The 19,199-nt window shown below is 43.1% G+C and overlaps 1 protein-coding gene and 1 pseudogene across 1 annotated transcript; one reads left to right on the top strand and one right to left on the bottom strand.

The window, feature by feature from the left end:
* The first annotated feature begins 418 nt into the window (after window positions 1-418).
* LOC119887186 lies at window positions 419-5,541 on the top strand (annotated as a pseudogene).
* A 1,428-nt stretch (window positions 5,542-6,969) lies between these two features.
* Window positions 6,970-17,111, bottom strand: LOC119887187 (serine/threonine-protein kinase PRP4 homolog). Its single transcript, XM_038698089.1, is given in 17 exon segments — window positions 6,970-8,195; window positions 8,396-8,482; window positions 8,616-8,767; window positions 8,860-8,974; window positions 9,074-9,227; window positions 9,353-9,490; window positions 9,659-9,806; window positions 10,029-10,119; window positions 10,337-10,410; window positions 11,570-11,771; window positions 11,968-12,049; window positions 12,539-12,697; window positions 12,966-13,133; window positions 14,078-14,288; window positions 14,291-15,221; window positions 15,757-15,871; window positions 16,996-17,111. Coding segments are annotated over 17 exon segments (3,090 nt in total). The 5' UTR covers window positions 17,055-17,111; the 3' UTR covers window positions 6,970-7,991.
* Window positions 17,112-19,199: the final 2,088 nt, after the last annotated feature.

Genomic DNA, 19,199 nt, shown 5'->3' with positions numbered 1-19,199 from the left:
TAAACAACTTAATTAGGCACTAGCTGGTCTCACAAGAGGCATTTATCCTATTTGCCTATCCTCTGAAAACCATCCAAAACATGATTTGTCAGTCCCAAGTGGATCACAGGGGGAGCATTACTCATGCCCCAATAATGGACAAACATGCACAATTTGTTTCTCTGGTTTGGACAACCAGCTCAAACTGCAGTGATTATGCAAGATGATAATATGAATTATCTTTCATAATGGTCAGTCATCTTTTATGAATAACTATCATTGCCTAATGTTTTAGGGAATGCATCCTTCAAAAGATTACATTTTATCATTGCTTGTTACATATGACACTTTATACCTTCCACTGTGTTACCCAAACTAAACTTAATAATAAATAAAACTGCTTTTCTTTTTTTACTTCCTTCTTGCAATCTTTTCGTCTTTCCTCCTGGTCTGCCTCTGTCAGACGTCTCAGCCAAGCCCTGGCAGTCAGTCTACATGCAGCAGTGACCAGTCCCCCGTCAGCACCTATCCCAGCAGTGGAGTCCAGCTTGCTGTGAGCGCCGGACGCTCGCCAGGGGAGGGGCTGGAGGAGGACGAGGAGAATGAGGAAAACGAAGAGGAGGCATATGAGGAGTGTGAGGGTGAGCCGGCCCCCATCATGGACTCCACAGTCTCCACGGCAACCACGGCCATGCTGACCCTACAGGCGAGGCGATGTGTTGGCCGCCCCCTGCGCTGGATGGAGCACATCAAGATGGAGAGGCTGAAGCAGGTCAATGGAGCGCTGCCCAGGCTGGGGCCCCTGTCCCCTACACCGCCCCCAAAAGGTTCCACATTACCCAACATCCTGGGGAAGGGTAGGGTTGACGTTTTAACATATAGTTAATGTTGTTTGAAAAACCTTTTTCTAAATGATCTTATAATGTTTTCCCAAAATCTACAACTCTCACATATTCTCAACAGCATGTAGTATCCTTATTTCAACATGTGGTTGAGCTCATGTATACAGACTTTACACATCACCATAAATATGTGTATAAATCATGCTTTGAGAAATAAATTATCCCTAAATTCCATCTTTCCCATTTTAGTTGAAACATTCTGGCAAAACAAATGCTTAAAATGTACTGTTCCGCTAGAAAATGGTATCAAAACCACATCAAGCCGTATATCATATCAGAGAACACAGCATGTAACAATGTTTCATGGCCGCTGCCTGTTGTCTATGGCCACATCTGTTTGCGGAATCTCTCCGCACTTACACTGGCATAGCTTTTTCTTTCTCATCCTCCTGTAATCTCCCTTTCTCCACATAATTTCCGTGTTCTCTCTTATCGGTGTCCAAACTTTCTTCATTCCTTTTTCTCTGCCTGTGTTTCTTCCCAGGGTCCTGTCTGGGCAGGCAGTGGGGGGGTCTGCTCCTCAGCCACCTGCTCATGCTGAGCTGGGCTGCACAGAGCTAACAGTGCTTAATTTGCTCCGAGACCGGCGTGACAGCAGTGGAAGTGCCACCAGTTCAGCCTACCTGAGCAGCAGTCGCCGCTCCTCAGGCATCTCCCCTTGCTTCTCCAGTCGACGCTCCAGCCAGGCTTCCCAGAGTGAGGGTACGATGGCAGCCTCCCACCATCGCCGCCTCCACAACCTTAGCTCCACCGACTCTTACGACCCCATTTCCACTGATGCCTCCCGCCGGTCCAGTGAGGCAAGCCAGTATGGAGGTGGGGCAGGAGGAGGGGGTGGAGGGATACTCTCAGGTGGGGGCTGTGGCGGTGTAGGAGGAGTAGGTATAGGAGGGGGAGGGGGGTCACGGGGGATGCTCACTTTAACCCCAGCACAGCACTACCACCTGAAAGCAAAGTATGCAGCAGCAACTGGCGGCCCACCTCCCACACCTCTACCCAACATGGAGCGCATGAGCTTGAAGACTCGCATGGCCATGATGGATGAGGGTGGTAGCAACCAGTCTTTGCCACCTCTAGTCAGGCCACATCGCTGCAGTGATGGCACCAGCGGGTACACTAATGGGTATATGGGACATGCAGGTTATAGGAGGAGGGTTCTCTATCCTGGCGAAGGACCACTGAATGGGAACCGGAGGGCCAGTGACCCAGTGAGGACGCAGGCTCGTGATATTTGCAGTCTGCCCCCAGTGCAACGCTTCAACAGCCTTAACAACCTCCACCCGCTTCCTCCTCTGTCTCATCATTCTACACCTGAAACTCGCAACTTTAGCCTGCAGAACTACACGCGCTCAGAGAGTAACCTGCAGATAGGCCTGCAGCACTCATCATACACTCCTAGCATCGCAGAACACGCAGCCTTAGAAGCCCTGGCTATGGAAGACAACGGGGAGGCTGGCCTGTTGCTTGGGGATGAGGACGTGCTACCAGATGACCTGGTGCAGTATCTCCACTCCCAGGTTCAGATGGACGGTGGCTCCTTCATGCACATTGAGGACCAAATAGCTTCTAGCCAAAGGGATACCTCACATCCATCTATGGAGGAGATAGAACCCATCCAGACTTCAAGGTTAATATGGCCTTCCCTGGGTCCCACAGTCTCCAGCCGCAGCAGATAGTAGAACGGAAGAGCCCTAGTAAGCTTCCCATCCAGTGGAATGAAGTGAGCTCCGGGAGTACTGACAGGTCTCCTCAGAGGGACCAAAACCAGCAGACACAGTGTGGAAAGTGGTCTGGCACAGAACATGGACCCGTATCTGCGCTTTTTGGCAGGTTTGGAAACATGGTGGTCCAGCAGCAAGTGTCCCTTGATTTCCAGAACAGTTGTGCCCAGGCTAATCAGTCTCAAAGTGCTTGCTGTGTCAACCCTGGGGTGAAGCAAGAGACATCGCCTAACTACTGCATGGAGATGAGAGGTACCGGTCACAACTCAACAAACACCTTTGGAAGGCCTAACGTCTCACAGATCATCAATGGGTCTCTTCCGCAGGGCTTCAAACAGCAGGCCTCCAATGGACCTCAAAAACAGAGCCACTTCCAGCAGAACCACAACAGTAGCACCTCTTGCCAGGTTGGGAACAACCTAGTCCTTAGCAGGGCCTCCATGGACAACCTACTCAGCCTCTCCCAGGGAACTGCTCTTCATCACAATCGACAGATCCATCACCCTCGCCCACCGATCAACAGTTACAGGAACTTGGTCAGGACGCAGCAGTACCTCAACATAGAGAACTCCAGTGAAATCCAGGCTAGTCTCAACCATCAGCAACAACTGCAGAGAAGTGGGGACCACTGTTCCCTTGCGCATCAGGTATCTGGGCTGAAACTAGAGGCCCCAGACCATGGATACAGAGAGCCGGGCTTTGGTGAGTGTCTCTCTTATGAACCAGTGGATTGCAAGGCCTCCTCGTTCCCTGTCCTGGAGGACCAGTGCTTGCTGAACTCCTTGGCTGAGTCTGTTGGACAAGATGGCAGTGGCAGTGGGAACTCTGTTGCCCTTCTCTCTCCTGGTGCAGACCAGGTGACCAGCACGGTAGATGTCAATGTGCCTGGTGTATTAGATGAGGGGGTAAGTCTGGACTTTGGTGTCATGCTGGAGGATGGCTTTGACCAGGGTAGCCTGGTCTCAGGGGTGTTGAGTCCCTCCATTTTCCAGGGTCTGTCCAGGACCTCATCACGCCTGACCACCCCTCGAGCATCCGCGACCTTCCACAGCGTGGCCCCTGGCCTAAACAACATGGCAATTGGAGACATGAGCTCTCTCCTCACCACACTCGCAGAGGAGAGCAAGTTCCTGGCTATCATGCAGTAGCTGCTCTCTCTCTCAGCTTTCTCCTCCCTTAGGAAAAAAGGAAGAGAAAAACTCTGGTGTATGTGAAGATTAAGACCAAAGTGGCAATTATGAGAACTTTATTATGTACTTAAAAGTGTTGTGGAACAGGCAGTTGCCATACCCATTTATTTTGTAAAAATGTCATCCCAGAGACAAACTGGGATGTGTCAAAATGATGTATAGATAAATAGTTATATTCCTTTTATGGAATGTAGGCTATTTTTGGAAGCTCTTCTCTTTGTATTAAGGTGTGATGGTGAGCAAAAGCTCACTTCTTTAAAACAGTATTCTGTGTATTGTCACTGTTTTTGCTGTACACGCTGATGGTAAAAATGCATGTATTCAAGGTTAAACATGAACACTGTCTATATAAGTACATAGACTAGCCCATGTGCCAAGTATCTGCCATTCTGATCTCACAGGTACAAAACCGCTAAATCCATTCTTGTTACAGGTTAGACATGGGTCGTTGATTTAACAGGCCCTGATGAAAACGTTATATATCATAGGTTTTAATAAGTGGTGTATTTACATTTGTTGTCATTTTGTTTGTATGTTACTTTTGTGAATCTGTAAATGTTTCAGTGCTTCTACCAAGTGGTGTTTTTGTCAAGAGTAACTGCGGTATGGTATCGAGTCCAAAAAATGGACACATCCAAGTCTTCAAGACGTCGTAGATAGTCGTCTATTTGATATCTAAATGGCTCGATTTAGTTAGTCTGGTAAGGTACTCACAAGTGTATATAACAGTGTTTTTATATTCTGTTTGTGATATCTGATTATTGACGTTTGATTGCACGGTTGCTTGGAGTTGACGGACATTTTCTCCTTGATGATCAAAGGTCCCATTTGGTGCTTTATGTATGCTTACATGAATAGACAGAGTACTTCATGTGCCGTGAACCATTGTTGCACATTAAGACCAACAGTGGTCCACAGCACATTTCCCTCTCATGATGATAAATGCTGTAAAGTGATGTGTTTTGTTTCATAGGAAATCTGCATCTGTATTTTCTCCAAAGCTCTTAAATTCAGAATGTGTACTGCCATCAAGTATTGCAGTGACTTTGTCAACAGTGTTAGTATTGCCTTGCAGTCGTATGCGACTGAACACAGAATATTGAGTAGTTTACCTTTTATTTAGCATCAAAGCAATGAGGTACAAATTGTTTTATTGTTCTTTGGTACTTTTGTCATTTTTGTAGTTGTGCATTGATGGTGTTTTGTTTTCCAAAAAAAGTAGAAATAATTTCCTTTTGAAAGAAGGAAATCACATTGAGGTATGTGCCTTATAAGTATCTGCCTGTCAGTAAAGAGAAAGATCACTGCCAATCTTCCATTGTGAATTATAAAAAAAATTAAAGATAAACATTTAAAGTGTCTTGTGAGACCTAAAAATAGATAAAATGACATTTATATAAGAAAAAGTCTGAATATCAGAAAAGTTAAATTGCAAAATGCATTCTACTTTTCTTTGGTTTTTCTGTTTTTTTAAGTTTTCACAGTTATTGTGCTCTTTTATATATAATGTGTAAATACAGTACCCTTTCTGTAGGTTTAGCAGAGGAAATTGGGAGTATCCTGGGGCCAATAAAGAATTGACTTTGAAAGCAGGGATTCCCAGGCCCTGGGTAGAGGCCAGACAGATATGGCTCCGAGCGGAGCTTCAAGGGCCCAGCACTGCCCCTCCGCCAGAAGAGCCACTTTGCTCTTTTATTACTGACTACAAATGTTTGTATGGTTTTAATAAAAATGGAAATTATATTTTAAGTCTCTTTTCCTCTTTTCATGCTGCTTTTGATAATATATGAAGTGTGTTGGATTGAAGTATGGTTTTGCTTAGGGCTGGACTATATGGCCAAAAAAGTTTCATACCTTTCAATATCGATAATTATCACGATAAGTATCAAATCGTTATTTCTTTTGAGTTTAAAGGCTGATTTTTGCTCCTGAGTGATGGTGAATTGTTAATTGTGGTTTAAACTCTTCTTAATGGTCAACACTTGATGCCAAACAGTGGTCACTTCACAAATCTGAGGTAGAACATTCAAAACAATTATGATAAAATCTTTGTTAACAAATATGCACGATCCTAATTCGTGTACGATTCAAGTGAACATTTATTGATCATTTGATATATCGTTATTGAATGCGATTATTATTGTTATTGTTTTATTGTCCAGCCCTAGTTTTGCTTCTATGGAGACAACAACCCAAGATTGAAGATAAACAGAACTACTTCTGTAGTTGTGCACACACTTTGTATGTTAATATAAATCAAACTGATTACCTCAAACCATCCTCATCCAAAGAAACCAAAACCAAGACAGTAAATAAATATATAGCTTGATGTTATGTATATGCATATACAGTATAAATCACTCAGAAAAGTTCCAAGACAGTGACCATCAGTAAATTCATTCATGGAGAACATCTAGTGCTTCTAATGCCCTCTTCTGATCATCTCAAGCAATTACAAATACATTGAAAGCCATGAGCTATGCAGTGTGTGAATTTCATCCTCATGAATTTGATGGCATAGTTATCCAATTACTTGTTTGGTTACGTATTCACACTAAAAGCAGGTGTGCCCTCTTCTCTCTCTGTTGAATTAAAGCCAATAGGAGTATCCCTGGTCATTCCCATTGACATCTTTACCAGTGGTTATTCCACTACAGCCCACATCTATTTACAGACCCTTTAAGGCTTCACAGCCCATCAGCTCATATCAGAAGTCCTTTTAGAGAGCTCTTGCACCATTCCCTAACTTCCTGGATGGAGAAAAATGGGAATGTATTCTAAACTACTCTCCCATTATGCTTTTCAGAAGCTCAACACAATGTGACCAAAATGAATGGTACAGTTACACTTTCCACTGCAGAGAGGGAGCATGAGAGCTGTAAATTGTTCCAACTAGATACAAGATAGACCTTTTTACTTTTGATGCTCTGAGGCTGCAGCAATATCCCCTTTCACTCTTCAGCCATCTGCAAACTGCACTTACTGGGGTACAAGGATTAAAAAAACCTTTTGGATTGCTAACATCCAGTTGAGAAATCTGTGCAGATGTTCCAAGATGTTTCACTTTCTATCCAACACTTTACAATTTTATATGAACCAGGCTTTTGATCAATAGGATGTACAAGACGACGTAATTCACCATTCCAACACGTTGGGGATAGAATGAAGAAAGGGGGGTTGGTATACAATAGGAAACATTTTATTACTAAAAAGTTGTCTTATACTGAAGGTCCTCTTTCAGCAGCGTTTCCACAACTACTCTTTATTGAAATCACAAGATTGTTTTTTACCACTTAAATGGAAAAAAAACCCTCTAATAAATCACACATGAAATGACAGTAACTGTGGACTATATACACAACAATGGGAGAGGAGGGGCACAGGTGTGGCATCAATAGGCCAGCATTGCTTGGTGTTTTAACACACTAGGCTCGTACAGGAGGCACTTGAATGTGAGAGCCTTAAGAGCCAGGACCTAACCAGAGTACTGGAGGGGGAGGAAGGTAAAAGAAAAACAAAAACAGAAATGCCCAGCAACAGAAAACTGACTACCTGTTTTGAAAATAAACAAAATCATGTTCAAGAAGTACATAATATGCTTCTATTCCTTCGGTTCAGACCTCAAGGCCCGACACTTGGTTAGGGGTTGAGGGATGCTGTCACATGTGGGACACTGATGCACATACAGAGCATTTACACAGGCCTGCACCACAGAAATCTAGAGCACAAAGGGTGCACATTCAAAAGCATGCATCGGTCCACAATGAGAATTGTGGTTCAATAAGAAACAATGTATTTAGATATCTGCAACTACAACAAAACTCAACTGTCTGCTGCTTGAGATTGTTAATGCAATAGACATACAGTATTTACAGGATTTATATTTTTCTTTAAAACATCTGTCACTTCAATGCCAGTTAAATTTAAAAAAAAAAGAAAAAAAAAAGTCCATAACTGCATTGCTGGGTATAACGGGAAGTTTACAATGATAAATTGCAGAATCAATGTCTTCAAGAATGGCTACCATTTAAGGATTTATTTACAATAAAACACAATTATGTATCCATAAAGAAAATAAAGTTGAGGAAGAACAAAAATCGATGACAGTCAGTGGGTTGGCTAATTCACTGCAGAGTTCCTGTCAGAGCTGGTTTAGTGGTTGGTTCTGTCCGCTCTGGGAGTGTGTGGTGTTCAGGGTGTCAGATCTTCTCCTGGATAAAGGGGTGCTGCAGAGCCTGGTTGATACTGATGCGTTTGGCTGGGTCCAGCATCAGGGTGCCATCCAGCAGGTCCTTCAGCTGCATCACCTTCTTCCTCTGGTCCTCAGGCAGTCGCTGGCCTCCTATCATGTCTGCCAACAGGTCTTTGGTGGGGTTGATGGTGCTCATCACCGTCACCTTCTCCTAATGGGGCAGAGAAATAAAGAAATGACAGAATCAAGAATGACGACAACTACAGAACATTTTCAGTATGTGTCACGCGGTAAGATCTGAACCACTACTGATCTACTAAAATAACATTTTACACTTAATTAATAATAATAATGTTAGGCCTACTTTTCATCAGGTGAGACGTAACAAAGAAGTGAGAAGGAACACCTTACCCTTTCTGTCACTTTGTCTACTTCGATGTACAGGAAGTTCAAATTCTGATCGAAGTGCTGGTCTTTGAACAAGCCTTTACGGATCATCTGAGGAGAGAAAACCACGATATTGCATCAGGCATAACTTCTTGAACACTGCATGGAACAGCAACACGTCTCACTACATCTAGGAAAGGAAAATAATAACTCAAGGAACTGAAACTGTATGATGCAATTTTACCTTGTTGGGCATCTTGCCCTTGAGGTCCATTGCTAGTTTGATCATGTGATTGTTGGAAGATCCAGGAAACAGGATTTTGCCAGTGTAAAGCTCATATAAAGTGCAGCCAACAGACCACATGTCAATCCCATAGTCATACGGCTTTCCTATGACTGAAGACAGAAAGAAATTGTGAGCCAGTTCTCGGTTTGAATGCAACTGATGAATGGTGAGATTAGCGATTTATGCAAATAAGGCAACTTACTGATTTCAGGAGCTCTGTAGAATCTACTGACAAGGTATGGTGTGATGTCGTTATCAGCAACATGGGATGCAGAACCAAAGTCGCACAGCTTCAAAATGGTCTTTGACTCATTCACCTTTCAAGGACAAAACATAATTAGTACACACACGAGACTGTGCCATTTTCATCATTCTATAATCGGAATCAACTTTGAGATTGAGTATAAACACCGTACCAGGATATTGTCTGGCTTGATGTCAGCATGGAGGATGTTGCATCGTTTGAGCAGCTTGAGGGCCAAAAAGAGCTGCTGACTGTAGGAGCGCACAGCCTTGATGTGGAGCCCAACATCTTTACCGTATTTCTTCAACACCTCTCGCAAATTCATACTACGGATGAGAAGGACACAGGTGAATTAGTATGCGAGGCCATCACGCTACAAACGCTACAGACCCAGTAGATGCACACATCTCAAATGACGTGAACAAAGGAATAGCGTTTCCTTTTTCAGTACCTGAGAGGCTCAAATACCAGACAAAGATGCTGCTTGTGGTAGAAGTGCCTGAAGAGGCGAAGGCAGTGGAACTTGTCATCAGGATCTGCGTCATTTAGCTTTTTGAGGAATTCTAGCTCTTTCAACCCAGTCTTCTGCCTGTTGACCAAAAAATAAAAATATATGTTGTTCATCAATGCGAATTCAATCAAACAGCCTGTTATTAACAGTACTGTATTTATATAGTTGTTTAGATATAAAACATTGAAATTTGTTTTTAGTTCCTATAAAAAATTAAAAAAAATAGGTAAAAAAGGTCCGACTCACATGAGCTCATTGTTTCGGATGATCTTGACTGCCACCTCCTGGCCGGCTCTGGCAGTGTCTCTGGCTCTGATCACGTTGCTGAATACTCCCTGGCCAGTGTAGCCGTACACATCATAGCGCTTGTCAAGTGTCTCCCCGATGTTCACCCCTAAAAAGCAAAACAACCCACACACTTGTTAGTGACAAGGAGGCTGCTTTTAAAAAGGTAACAGACACAGATGTGTGTGATTAATGCACTCGACAAGCCTTATATTAAGTTATAATGGTACAGTACATTGCCAGGACATTAAGCAAGCACTGATAAGAGTTTCCACCGATATTGACACAGCCCACATCACAGACATGACACCTGTCATGAGGCAGCACTTACGGTAGTAACCCTCAGCATCCGTCCAATTGTCCCTGAGGTTGGGGTTCTCCTTGAAGTCCTTCCCTACACCTGCTGCTCTCATCCTGGCACTCTGCAAAGCACCACAAAAACTAGGTCATTTGCTCAGCACCAGCTGCTCAGTCTTCAGTTGTTTCCTATTATCATTTTCTTTACTGAAACTCCAGACAAAGGCAGTGTAAATTATGTACATACTACAATTTAGAGGAAAATTGTAGGAAGAGTAACTCTCAGATGTACAACAACATTTGACATTTAGATTTTCCTAAATTCCAAGTAAAAATACTTACATCAAAGTCAGCAGCAAACATGTCATCTGACTCTGTAAACATGTCAGGGGCTGAAGGTTTCTTTGGATTGGCTCCTGAAACAAACAAAAACAAACAAAAAAATAACAGGATGAGTTTCTAGTCACCCACCATGTTGTAAAACAGAATATCTGGAACGTGTTTGATTCACATACTCTGCAGAGATCAAAATATGCTGCAGGTGGCAGAGACACCCAGGCTTTGGATTACAAGCCAGCAACTGAATGAACACATGACAGAAAGAAAGAAAATTAAAATCCCTGCATCACACAACTCTGCATTTCTCACACAAACCAAGGCACCAAATGTCATTTTAGTTTTGCATAAGCCGGTATTCTTTGGCCAGTCTGTGATATAACAGCGTGAAAGAGGCCACAAACAATGTCAGATCGTTCCAAACTGCAGGGAAGTGCAAATATGAATGAACTTTTATAGTTCAAAGAATTTAAAAGGCAGGCAGAAATGCTACCAATCAGGTTTCACCTTTGTACATTTCACTTCCTCCATATCTGCTAACCTGACCATGACTGAACTTGGAAACTGTAATTGTAAGAATGAAGGCATTTTGCTTCCAATGAAAATCAAAGAGATTGCTGTCCCTGGAAGAGCTTTTAGCTGTTCAGGTTCTGATCTCCTCCATGTTCACAGAAGTCTGTGCTCTTCAGCGATGCAGTGGAGCAGAAGATTTTCTTCAGAGCTACATTTCAAAGGTTCAAGTGATGGACGAGGCAAGATACGCTGTAATATTCAGTGGTTACCTCGGTCAAGCTAACCCCATTCAGCCACAGATATATGAACATATGGAGCCACTTTTATACTTGACCGCTTTCCAGTTTAACTAAGATTTCAAGCCAAACAGTATTGATGTCTTCTTGGAAACCTGTGTGATCGTCCCTCAGACTAGCAGATATGGAGGAAAAAAGCACTGATTGGTAATGATGAGAGGAACTATATCCGCCACGTGTGTTTAGGATTGGCCGATGCGTGTGCCAACATGCACATAAATCTGAACAATTCCTGTGTGTGTGTGTGTGTATAAATATAGGGGAAAGATGTTTAATTTTTGCATCTTTTTCCGATATTCCACAAACATTTTTTAATTAATTAATTGCATGTTGACATTTGCAGCTGACTACGGAGCACACACCTGGCGGTGTGGTTCATTCAGTTGGCCTTGTATGCCAACAGATTTGATTATTTTGACCAGGACATTACCGTCTTTCTCCTGGGCGATGAGGTTGTGCTTGGCTTTGATGCTGGCCTCAAAGGTGTTGAGGTTCTCTCGTTCATACTCCTTGACATCTGCGGCTACTCGCTCCAAGATGTCATCAGGTGAGGGTGAACGGCTGCGTGTGCTGCTCTGAGGGCTGCTGGGCTCCGACACCATGTTGGAATCCTCATTCCCAACCTTGTATTTCTGTACAATGGCAGAAATTGCGTGGCCTTAAGAATACATCTTAAACATCATAAGTCATGGACATTTGTTGTGTTATTTGTTTCCAGGTAGACAGACCACTATATTATGAGCATGACTTCTGGAACTTTTTCACAAATACTGGACTGACATGGCAACTAATAAAAATGCAGGCTTGGATCAATAGAAACATACAGACCTGGACAATAGCCATGCGCTGCTGGCGGCGCTGTTCAATGAGAGCCTCCTCATCTACCTCCTCTCCATCAAAGTCCTCTAACCTGCAAACACAAACAAGGCTTTAAGAAATATGGAGCACACGTTCCTGTTCTGATCAGGACCAACATGAGTACAATCTGAGGTAGCACAGCTACTACACATTGTCTGACCGATTTCCTAAGTGTGAACTCTTTTCTTTTGCAAAGAGCAGTTGCTATGAGCAAGCTTAATCCAATATCAGTCAATTAGTTAGCAGTCATGTTTGAGGTCATGGTAAATTGTTTCTAAATAAACTTTCAGTCGATTGTAGTGATTGAAGTATCAGATCAGCACCCTCTGTGTTGCATACTGTGAATTTAACAATACAGAATCAGAGAGGAAACTGGTAAAAAAAAAAAGTGAAATTTTGCATTGTCTTTCAACTAAAATAAAAAGTAGCTCATGTTGCCTTGATATAGTTTCACATGTAACGCACAATATTAAATCAACTGCCTCTATATGTAGAGCAGATGTCCATGGTTTGCCTCTTCTATATGCTTTTCTTTACTCACACTTCTTCCTCTGAGGATTCCTGGTCAACTTTCATGCCCTCTGAGAGGCTGCCCTTGAACTTGTCCTCGTCTCTGCTGCGTCGTCTTCTCCGCTCCCGATCGCGTGACATTGAGCGTCGGTACTGTCTGAGTCTGCCATATCTGTCTCTCTCCCCAGACCTACAAAGCACAGATTGTTTATTACCTCAAAAGTTTGAACCTGAAAAATGTCTTGCCACAATAATACTGTGTTACTACTGGGAGAAACCAAATGCAAGCAAAGCTCCAGAGAGAAACACTAACACAGAATAAGTCAGAGACAATGTCTCCAAAACATGACAAATGCCTGACTGAATATAGACAGTCAATTTGGTTACATTTAAAAACATATAAGTGTACTTAAGCCGTGAGCAGATATGGGTGAAAGTTGAGTAAACAGTGCCATCACCTGTGTCCCAGTGGAGATCGTCTGCGGGGGGAAGAACGGGAACGTCGACGTGGTGACGGGGACCTTCGTCTTAGAGGTGAGCGACTCATCCTGCCACGATAGGGTGCTCTGGGACTGTTCTCTCGTGATCTCTCTCTGCCTGGCCCCGCATCTGGCCGAGGGCGCTTCCTTTAGAAATGCCAGGGGAATGGACGGATAAGCTGAACTGGACATTCAACATAAGCCCCTTTTCCACTGCATAATACCAGCTCAACTCGCCTCGACTCTACTCACCTTTTTGGATTTTCCATTGTAGAAAAGTTGTACCTTTACCTGCTTACCAGGTACTTTTTTTCGTATCACCTGCGTTGAGATTCCAAGCGAACTGAGGCGATACTAAAATGTGACGTGAAAACACAGCAAGACTACCGATTGGTCAGAGAGAATCGTCACTATTCACTGCATCATCAGGAAGGGAAGGCGAGGGAAGACTGCAGCAACCCGCGGGAGCAGCTCCCGAGGCTGGGCAGCCGCCCACTCACAGAGCCCTCTGGTCCCACTGTCACACAGACCGCTGCAGCAACAACGGCAGAGGAAAACACAGCTATAAGGTTTTCATACCGCTTGTCTGTCTTTACATTCTGAGTAACGTTTTAACTTAAATCAAGAGACAGTTGTATGTCGGTCGCTGGTGTGTGTGTTGCATTGAAAATTATGTCGTGGCAGTTGTGTGTAGCATCGCTATGATGACCAGCTACATCGAGGGGTACTATCTGCAACGGAAAACTGAGGACGAGGGATCAAAAACCGAGTCGAGTTGAGCTGAGCTGGTACTGGTCATGGAAAATTGGCAGTAGTCATTTGAACAAAACTCTTAATGTGCAGAAGAACCGTGAAGGACCATCAGTGAAAGCTTTTAAATACTGTATATAATTGTATTTTTGCCATTTCACAAAGCTACTCTGAAGTCCTATGTTTTAAAAATGAAAAATAAAATGTCAATACTTGATCTCTGTACATCTTTTAGAATCAGTCAGATTGTTATTGGTTTGTGTGGCATTTCCCTCCAATTCACCCACTGCAGTCAACTTATTTTACTGAGACAAGTTATGAGTTAAGTTATGTTCACCAACCTCAGCGGTGAGTCCTGCCTGTCAGCATCCCTCCTCCTGACGTCTGGCGAGCGGCTGCGGCCTCTCCTGGGTGGGGACCTTGTTCTGGATGGAGAGTTGCTCTGTTTCGATGTCCTGTCCGAGGCACTGGCCGAAGGGTGGTGGGCATCTCTGTGGCGAGGGGACACGCTCCTTTTTCGGATGGGGCTTTGAGGCCCTCGTCTATGAGGGAGCGATTCTCTTTCCCAGATGAAGCGTCCTTGGACGGGGACTTTGCCGGTCGCTTGTCCCGGTCAGCATCTGAGCGACTTGGGCGTTCTCGTACAGGTGATCTGGAGCGTTTGCCCGCTCTCTCCTGGTTTGGTCTGTCATCCCGCTGTGGAGAGGAACGTTTATCAGTGCGGCTGCCTTTCTGCTCTCCTCTCGAGCTGGAGGGGGAGTTGGACTTCCTAGTTCTGTCCTTGGACCTGTCAGTGCTGTCCGAACGCTTTCTGTCTTTTGACCTGCTCCTACCGCGGCCTCGATCTTTAACCCCCGAGTCCTTGGAGGATTTGGTCACCTTGTCCTGCTTAGACTCCTTGACCTGTGCTAGCCTGTCCGCAGACTTACTCCGACTACGACGCTTGGCGCTGGACTTACTGCCCTCTGTTGAGTCCCGTCTAGATTTCCCACTCTTTCCCCCCCTGGGAGATATGGGTTTACCTGAGGTGCCCCTTTGACGCTGTTCTCCATTCCTGATCCTAGCTTCCCCATCCTCTTCGGATCCAGAGTTATAACCCTGAAGGATCAAGCCCATGCCCGACTGAACCTTGCCCTCCATCAACTGGCTGTCCAGCTCAGCTTTGATCATGGCCCTCTGTTTCTCCAAATCCTCCAGCAGGGCCCTGTCGTCCAGACTTGGATTTCCGGAGGAGGGGGAGGATTCAATTTTTCTGTGGCTGGAGGCGCCGAAGAGGACTGCACCAGAGGCGGCTGAGGCCTCTTTGCGTTTGTGTTTCCTGTGTTTGTGACGATGCTTGCGTTTGCGGTCCTTGTCCTCATCAGAGGCATGCTTGTGCTTTTTGTGCTTACTACGATGCTTGTGTTTTTTCCTCTTGTGTTTACCGCTGCTACTGTGATGTTTGGACCCCTCTTCCATCTTTTCGCCATTAGTCACTGCCTCCTCCTAGGATGAGACAACATATCAGATCATCTCATTTACATTTTTAGATATGTAGATATGAACATAGCAACGATCTCTTTTGTTAGATTTTATGTGGTTGCACTCTTTCAGATTGTATGAGCAGAGTTACAGATGAGGACTATAATGTTATTGAATTCTAATTAGAGATCAACAGCATGGATATGGGCATTTTTTAAGTTATGTATTATTTCTCTATATGCATGCTAGTTAATGTAGGTTTGTCTAAGTATTTGTGATGTGCTTCTATTCATCTGAAAAAAGTATCTCCCATCATAATCCTATAAAGAAAACTTAATTTAGGGAAAAACAAAATATCAAGAAGGGGACAGGACTCGACAAATAAAATCAGAGCTGCCTGCCTAAATATTATAAAACATTTGTTGTCCAGATCAAGGTGCAGACGTGGTGCACCGCTGCCACTTCAGCTTTAGACAAAGAAAATTGAGACTGTTTCAGTAAAAGTGGATTTAAACTACATTTAAGGTAGAAAGTTTAGATCAGAATTACGGCTTCATACCACTGACGATATTGGGGTCTTGCTGCCATCCACCCCTACCTCTTCTTCTTCCTCCTCCGACATGTCTCCGCTGTCTTCATTTCCACTTCTTTCATGGCTTTCCAGATCCTGCTTCCTGTTTATAAGAGAACAATCTTAAACACTGAGCACACAATATTACACATTAGTGCAAAAATGCCCAGTCAATTAATCACAATTTTTGATAAATTGACAATTCTGTAGGTCACACTGATTCAAAACGAATCCACATGTTATCAAGCTGATCACGTGTCAGCCATGACATGACCGATCTGCAATAAATACAGTTTCTATACCAAAATCATAGTGTATTACCACATGAAAACGAATCATTGCACTAATTGATAACGACTATAAACCCTTGCCCTATTAATAGGTCATCCAGTTTGTACAGTGCTGTCTATTGTGGTCTCCCCCCAAACACTACTGACAACTAGCAGTTACACACCAGTGACTTTTAGTATTTCCCACCATCTGCTGTGGTGAAATCGATTTATTTCACTTCAGTAGTTCAGTAATACGACCACAAACAAAACAAACTTTGGCAGATGTTTTATATCCATAGTATCAAATTGCTTATACTACAGTGTTTTTAGCAGGTGCGGTAAACTTGCATTTAGATAAGGTAAACCAGGGTTACGTAATGTGCCGAATTAAAACACAAAGCAGTAACGTTAATAAAAATGGCCGCAACTTTTAGCGACAGAAAGCTGCTTGTTAGTGTGGCAACGACCACGCAAACTTATTTACTTATTCGCTCTTCCCCGCAGCAAGACCGCCAAGATGATTTTCACTCACTAGCTCGGATCCGCTAACCGTTCTTAGCAAACTTCAAGCTAGCGAGCTAGCTACATCCTAAAGGTAGCTTCTAGCCATGCTAACTTACGTTTAAGGAGCGCTGTTTACCATCAAATAGCGATGTTTGATTACATGTGTCCGGACACTTATATTTTATGGAAGACAATACACAACACTGTAGTTCATACACACTTGTATTTGCTTTGTGTTCAGCGAAACTTAATGCTATGTAAGCTAAAGAGCGTTAGCTAGTTGGCTAGGAACGTTAGCCAGCCGCTGACAAGTAATTTGGCCCCGGCAACAACGTGAACATGCTCCTCTGCGGGCCTCCGCTGTTCTGACTTAGTTCGCGTTTGATTTCAGATGAGGAAGACGCTTGCACCTTATTCCCACGAACGTCTTATCTTTAATTAAACGACTTACACGTGTTCGTTCCCATTATTCATTCTGCTGGACGCGATGTCCATCTCAACGTCGGCCATTTTCCTCGGCTGAGGAGCCTTTTCTTCTTCGGTTATTTGGACCACAGAAGTGCAACGACGAAGAAAATACTGATGTGCCCTCTGTTGTGCTGGCGACGCACTGCAATCGGGATGTGCGCACTGAAATTTGTATTTTGTCCACCAGGGTGTATGTTTGTGCAGCTTAAAGTCAATAAATTAACACAAAAAGAGGTTTGAATAAATATCAAATCAAATCATATGTTATTTACAGTGCAGAATCACCATGCAGCATCACTCCAATACACTTTCCAAAAAATACACAGGATTAAATACAAAACGTGAAGACACAAGATAAAACACACAAGACATATATCATATCAGGGTAAAAAACAGCAAGAATGAATGAATAATCAAGATGTAAAATAATTAGCTGGCATGAGTTGACAGAGCGGTGCCAACAGGACTGCAGGAACTATTCGTTTCTTGTCTGTTTATTATTAATAAACCTTTCCAAATGTTTCTATTGATTCCAGTATCTTGCCTCTAGTAGCCTAAGTGTTGGGGAGGTTCTTGAAAACTTCCCCAAAATTATCCATACTGGACATATGTAGGAATTCTAGCACATTATGAAAAAAAAGTAATTTGTGTTATAATTTTTAACACCCGCCACTCTTTTTAAGAATGCCAAAATTATCCATAACCCTGGAAAAAATGCACATGTCACAGGTGTCTGGACAGAGTGTTAGGATTTTAAGCATTAGAATTAGAAATTACATATAACCTACACAGTGTTCAGATCTTAGTTGAGTTGAGAGACACTATCACACCATAAGCTTTGGGTGCAGCCTTTGAGAGAGAACCAGATAGGCTACCAAAAAAAGGGAGAGAGTGAAACAGCAAAGGTCGGTCTCTAGGCAGTTGCTTAGTTTTCTTATACCACAAGATGGCCCTGGAAGTCAATTAATGGATCATGTGGTTTTCGGGCCCCCTCATGCTCCCAGGGGGGTAAGTGTGTGTGTGGGGGGGTTGTGCCCTCACTGTACCTAATTGGTATGCTCAACAAAATTGTTACATGAATGCTTGATTTTAAATTTCTCTCCTCCAGTACAGCCTTGAGACAGCAAGACTGGCAGCTCATTTAGAAAAATATCTGTTTCAGAAGAATGTATGTTAAAGTGTCTCAAGAGATTATATTCCTGAAGATCATTATTTTCTTTGACTTTACAGCAGTTTTCACTGTATAAAAAGTATAATGCGTAAAAGCACATGACTGTGTGGAGAGCAGAGGACGGAAGGAATTGATCTTGCATCATATGCAATATATTAATCCATAATCTCTGTTTGTATTTCATCAGCCAGTTTCCTGTGTGAGATTTGATTTCAACTACACTTTTAGCAGGCAAGAATAGTGATATTAAACTTTGCTGTTGCTTTAACTGTGGGCCACTTAACTGTAACTGTAAGTATTTTAAATTTGTTGATACGACGCTGAACCTGTAAATTTTATTGATTCCAGTATCTTGCCTCTAGTAGCCTAAGTGTTGGGGAGGTTCTTGAAAACTTCCCCAAAATTATCCATACTGGACATATGTAGGAATTCTAGCACATTATGAAAAAAAAGTAATTTGTGTTATAATTTTTAACACCCGCCACTCTTTTTAAGAATGCCAAAATTATCCATAACCCTGGAAAAAATGCACATGTCACAGGTGTCTGGACAGAGTGTTAGGATTTTAAGCATTAGAATTAGAAATTACATATAACCTACACAGTGTTCAGATCTTAGTTGAGTTGAGAGACACTATCACACCATAAGCTTTGGGTGCAGCCTTTGAGAGAGAACCAGATAGGCTACCAAAAAAGGGAGAGAGTGAAACAGCAAAGGTCGGTCTCTAGGCAGTTGCTTAGTTTTCTTATACCACAAGATGGCCCTGGAAGTCAATTAATGGATCATGTGGTTTTCGGGGCCCCCTCATGCTCCCAGGGGGCTAAGTGTGTGTGTGTGGGGGGTTGTGCGCCTCACTGTACCTAATTGGTATGCTCAACAAAATTGTTACATGAATGCTTGATTTTAAATTTCTCTCCTCCAGTACAGCCTTGAGACAGCAAGACTGACAGCTCATTTAGAAAAATATCTGTTTCAGAAGAATGTATTTTAAAGTGTCTCAAGAGATTTATTCCTGA

This window comes from Micropterus salmoides, unplaced genomic scaffold, assembly GCF_014851395.1.
Source record: "Micropterus salmoides isolate LMB-PRFRI ecotype aquatic unplaced genomic scaffold, ASM1485139v1 Ms_hic_scaffold_4046, whole genome shotgun sequence".
NCBI classification, from domain to species: Eukaryota; Metazoa; Chordata; class Actinopteri; order Centrarchiformes; family Centrarchidae; genus Micropterus; species Micropterus salmoides.
The sequence above is the reverse complement of the archived record's forward strand: the minus strand, read 5'-3'. Positions and strand labels throughout refer to the sequence as shown.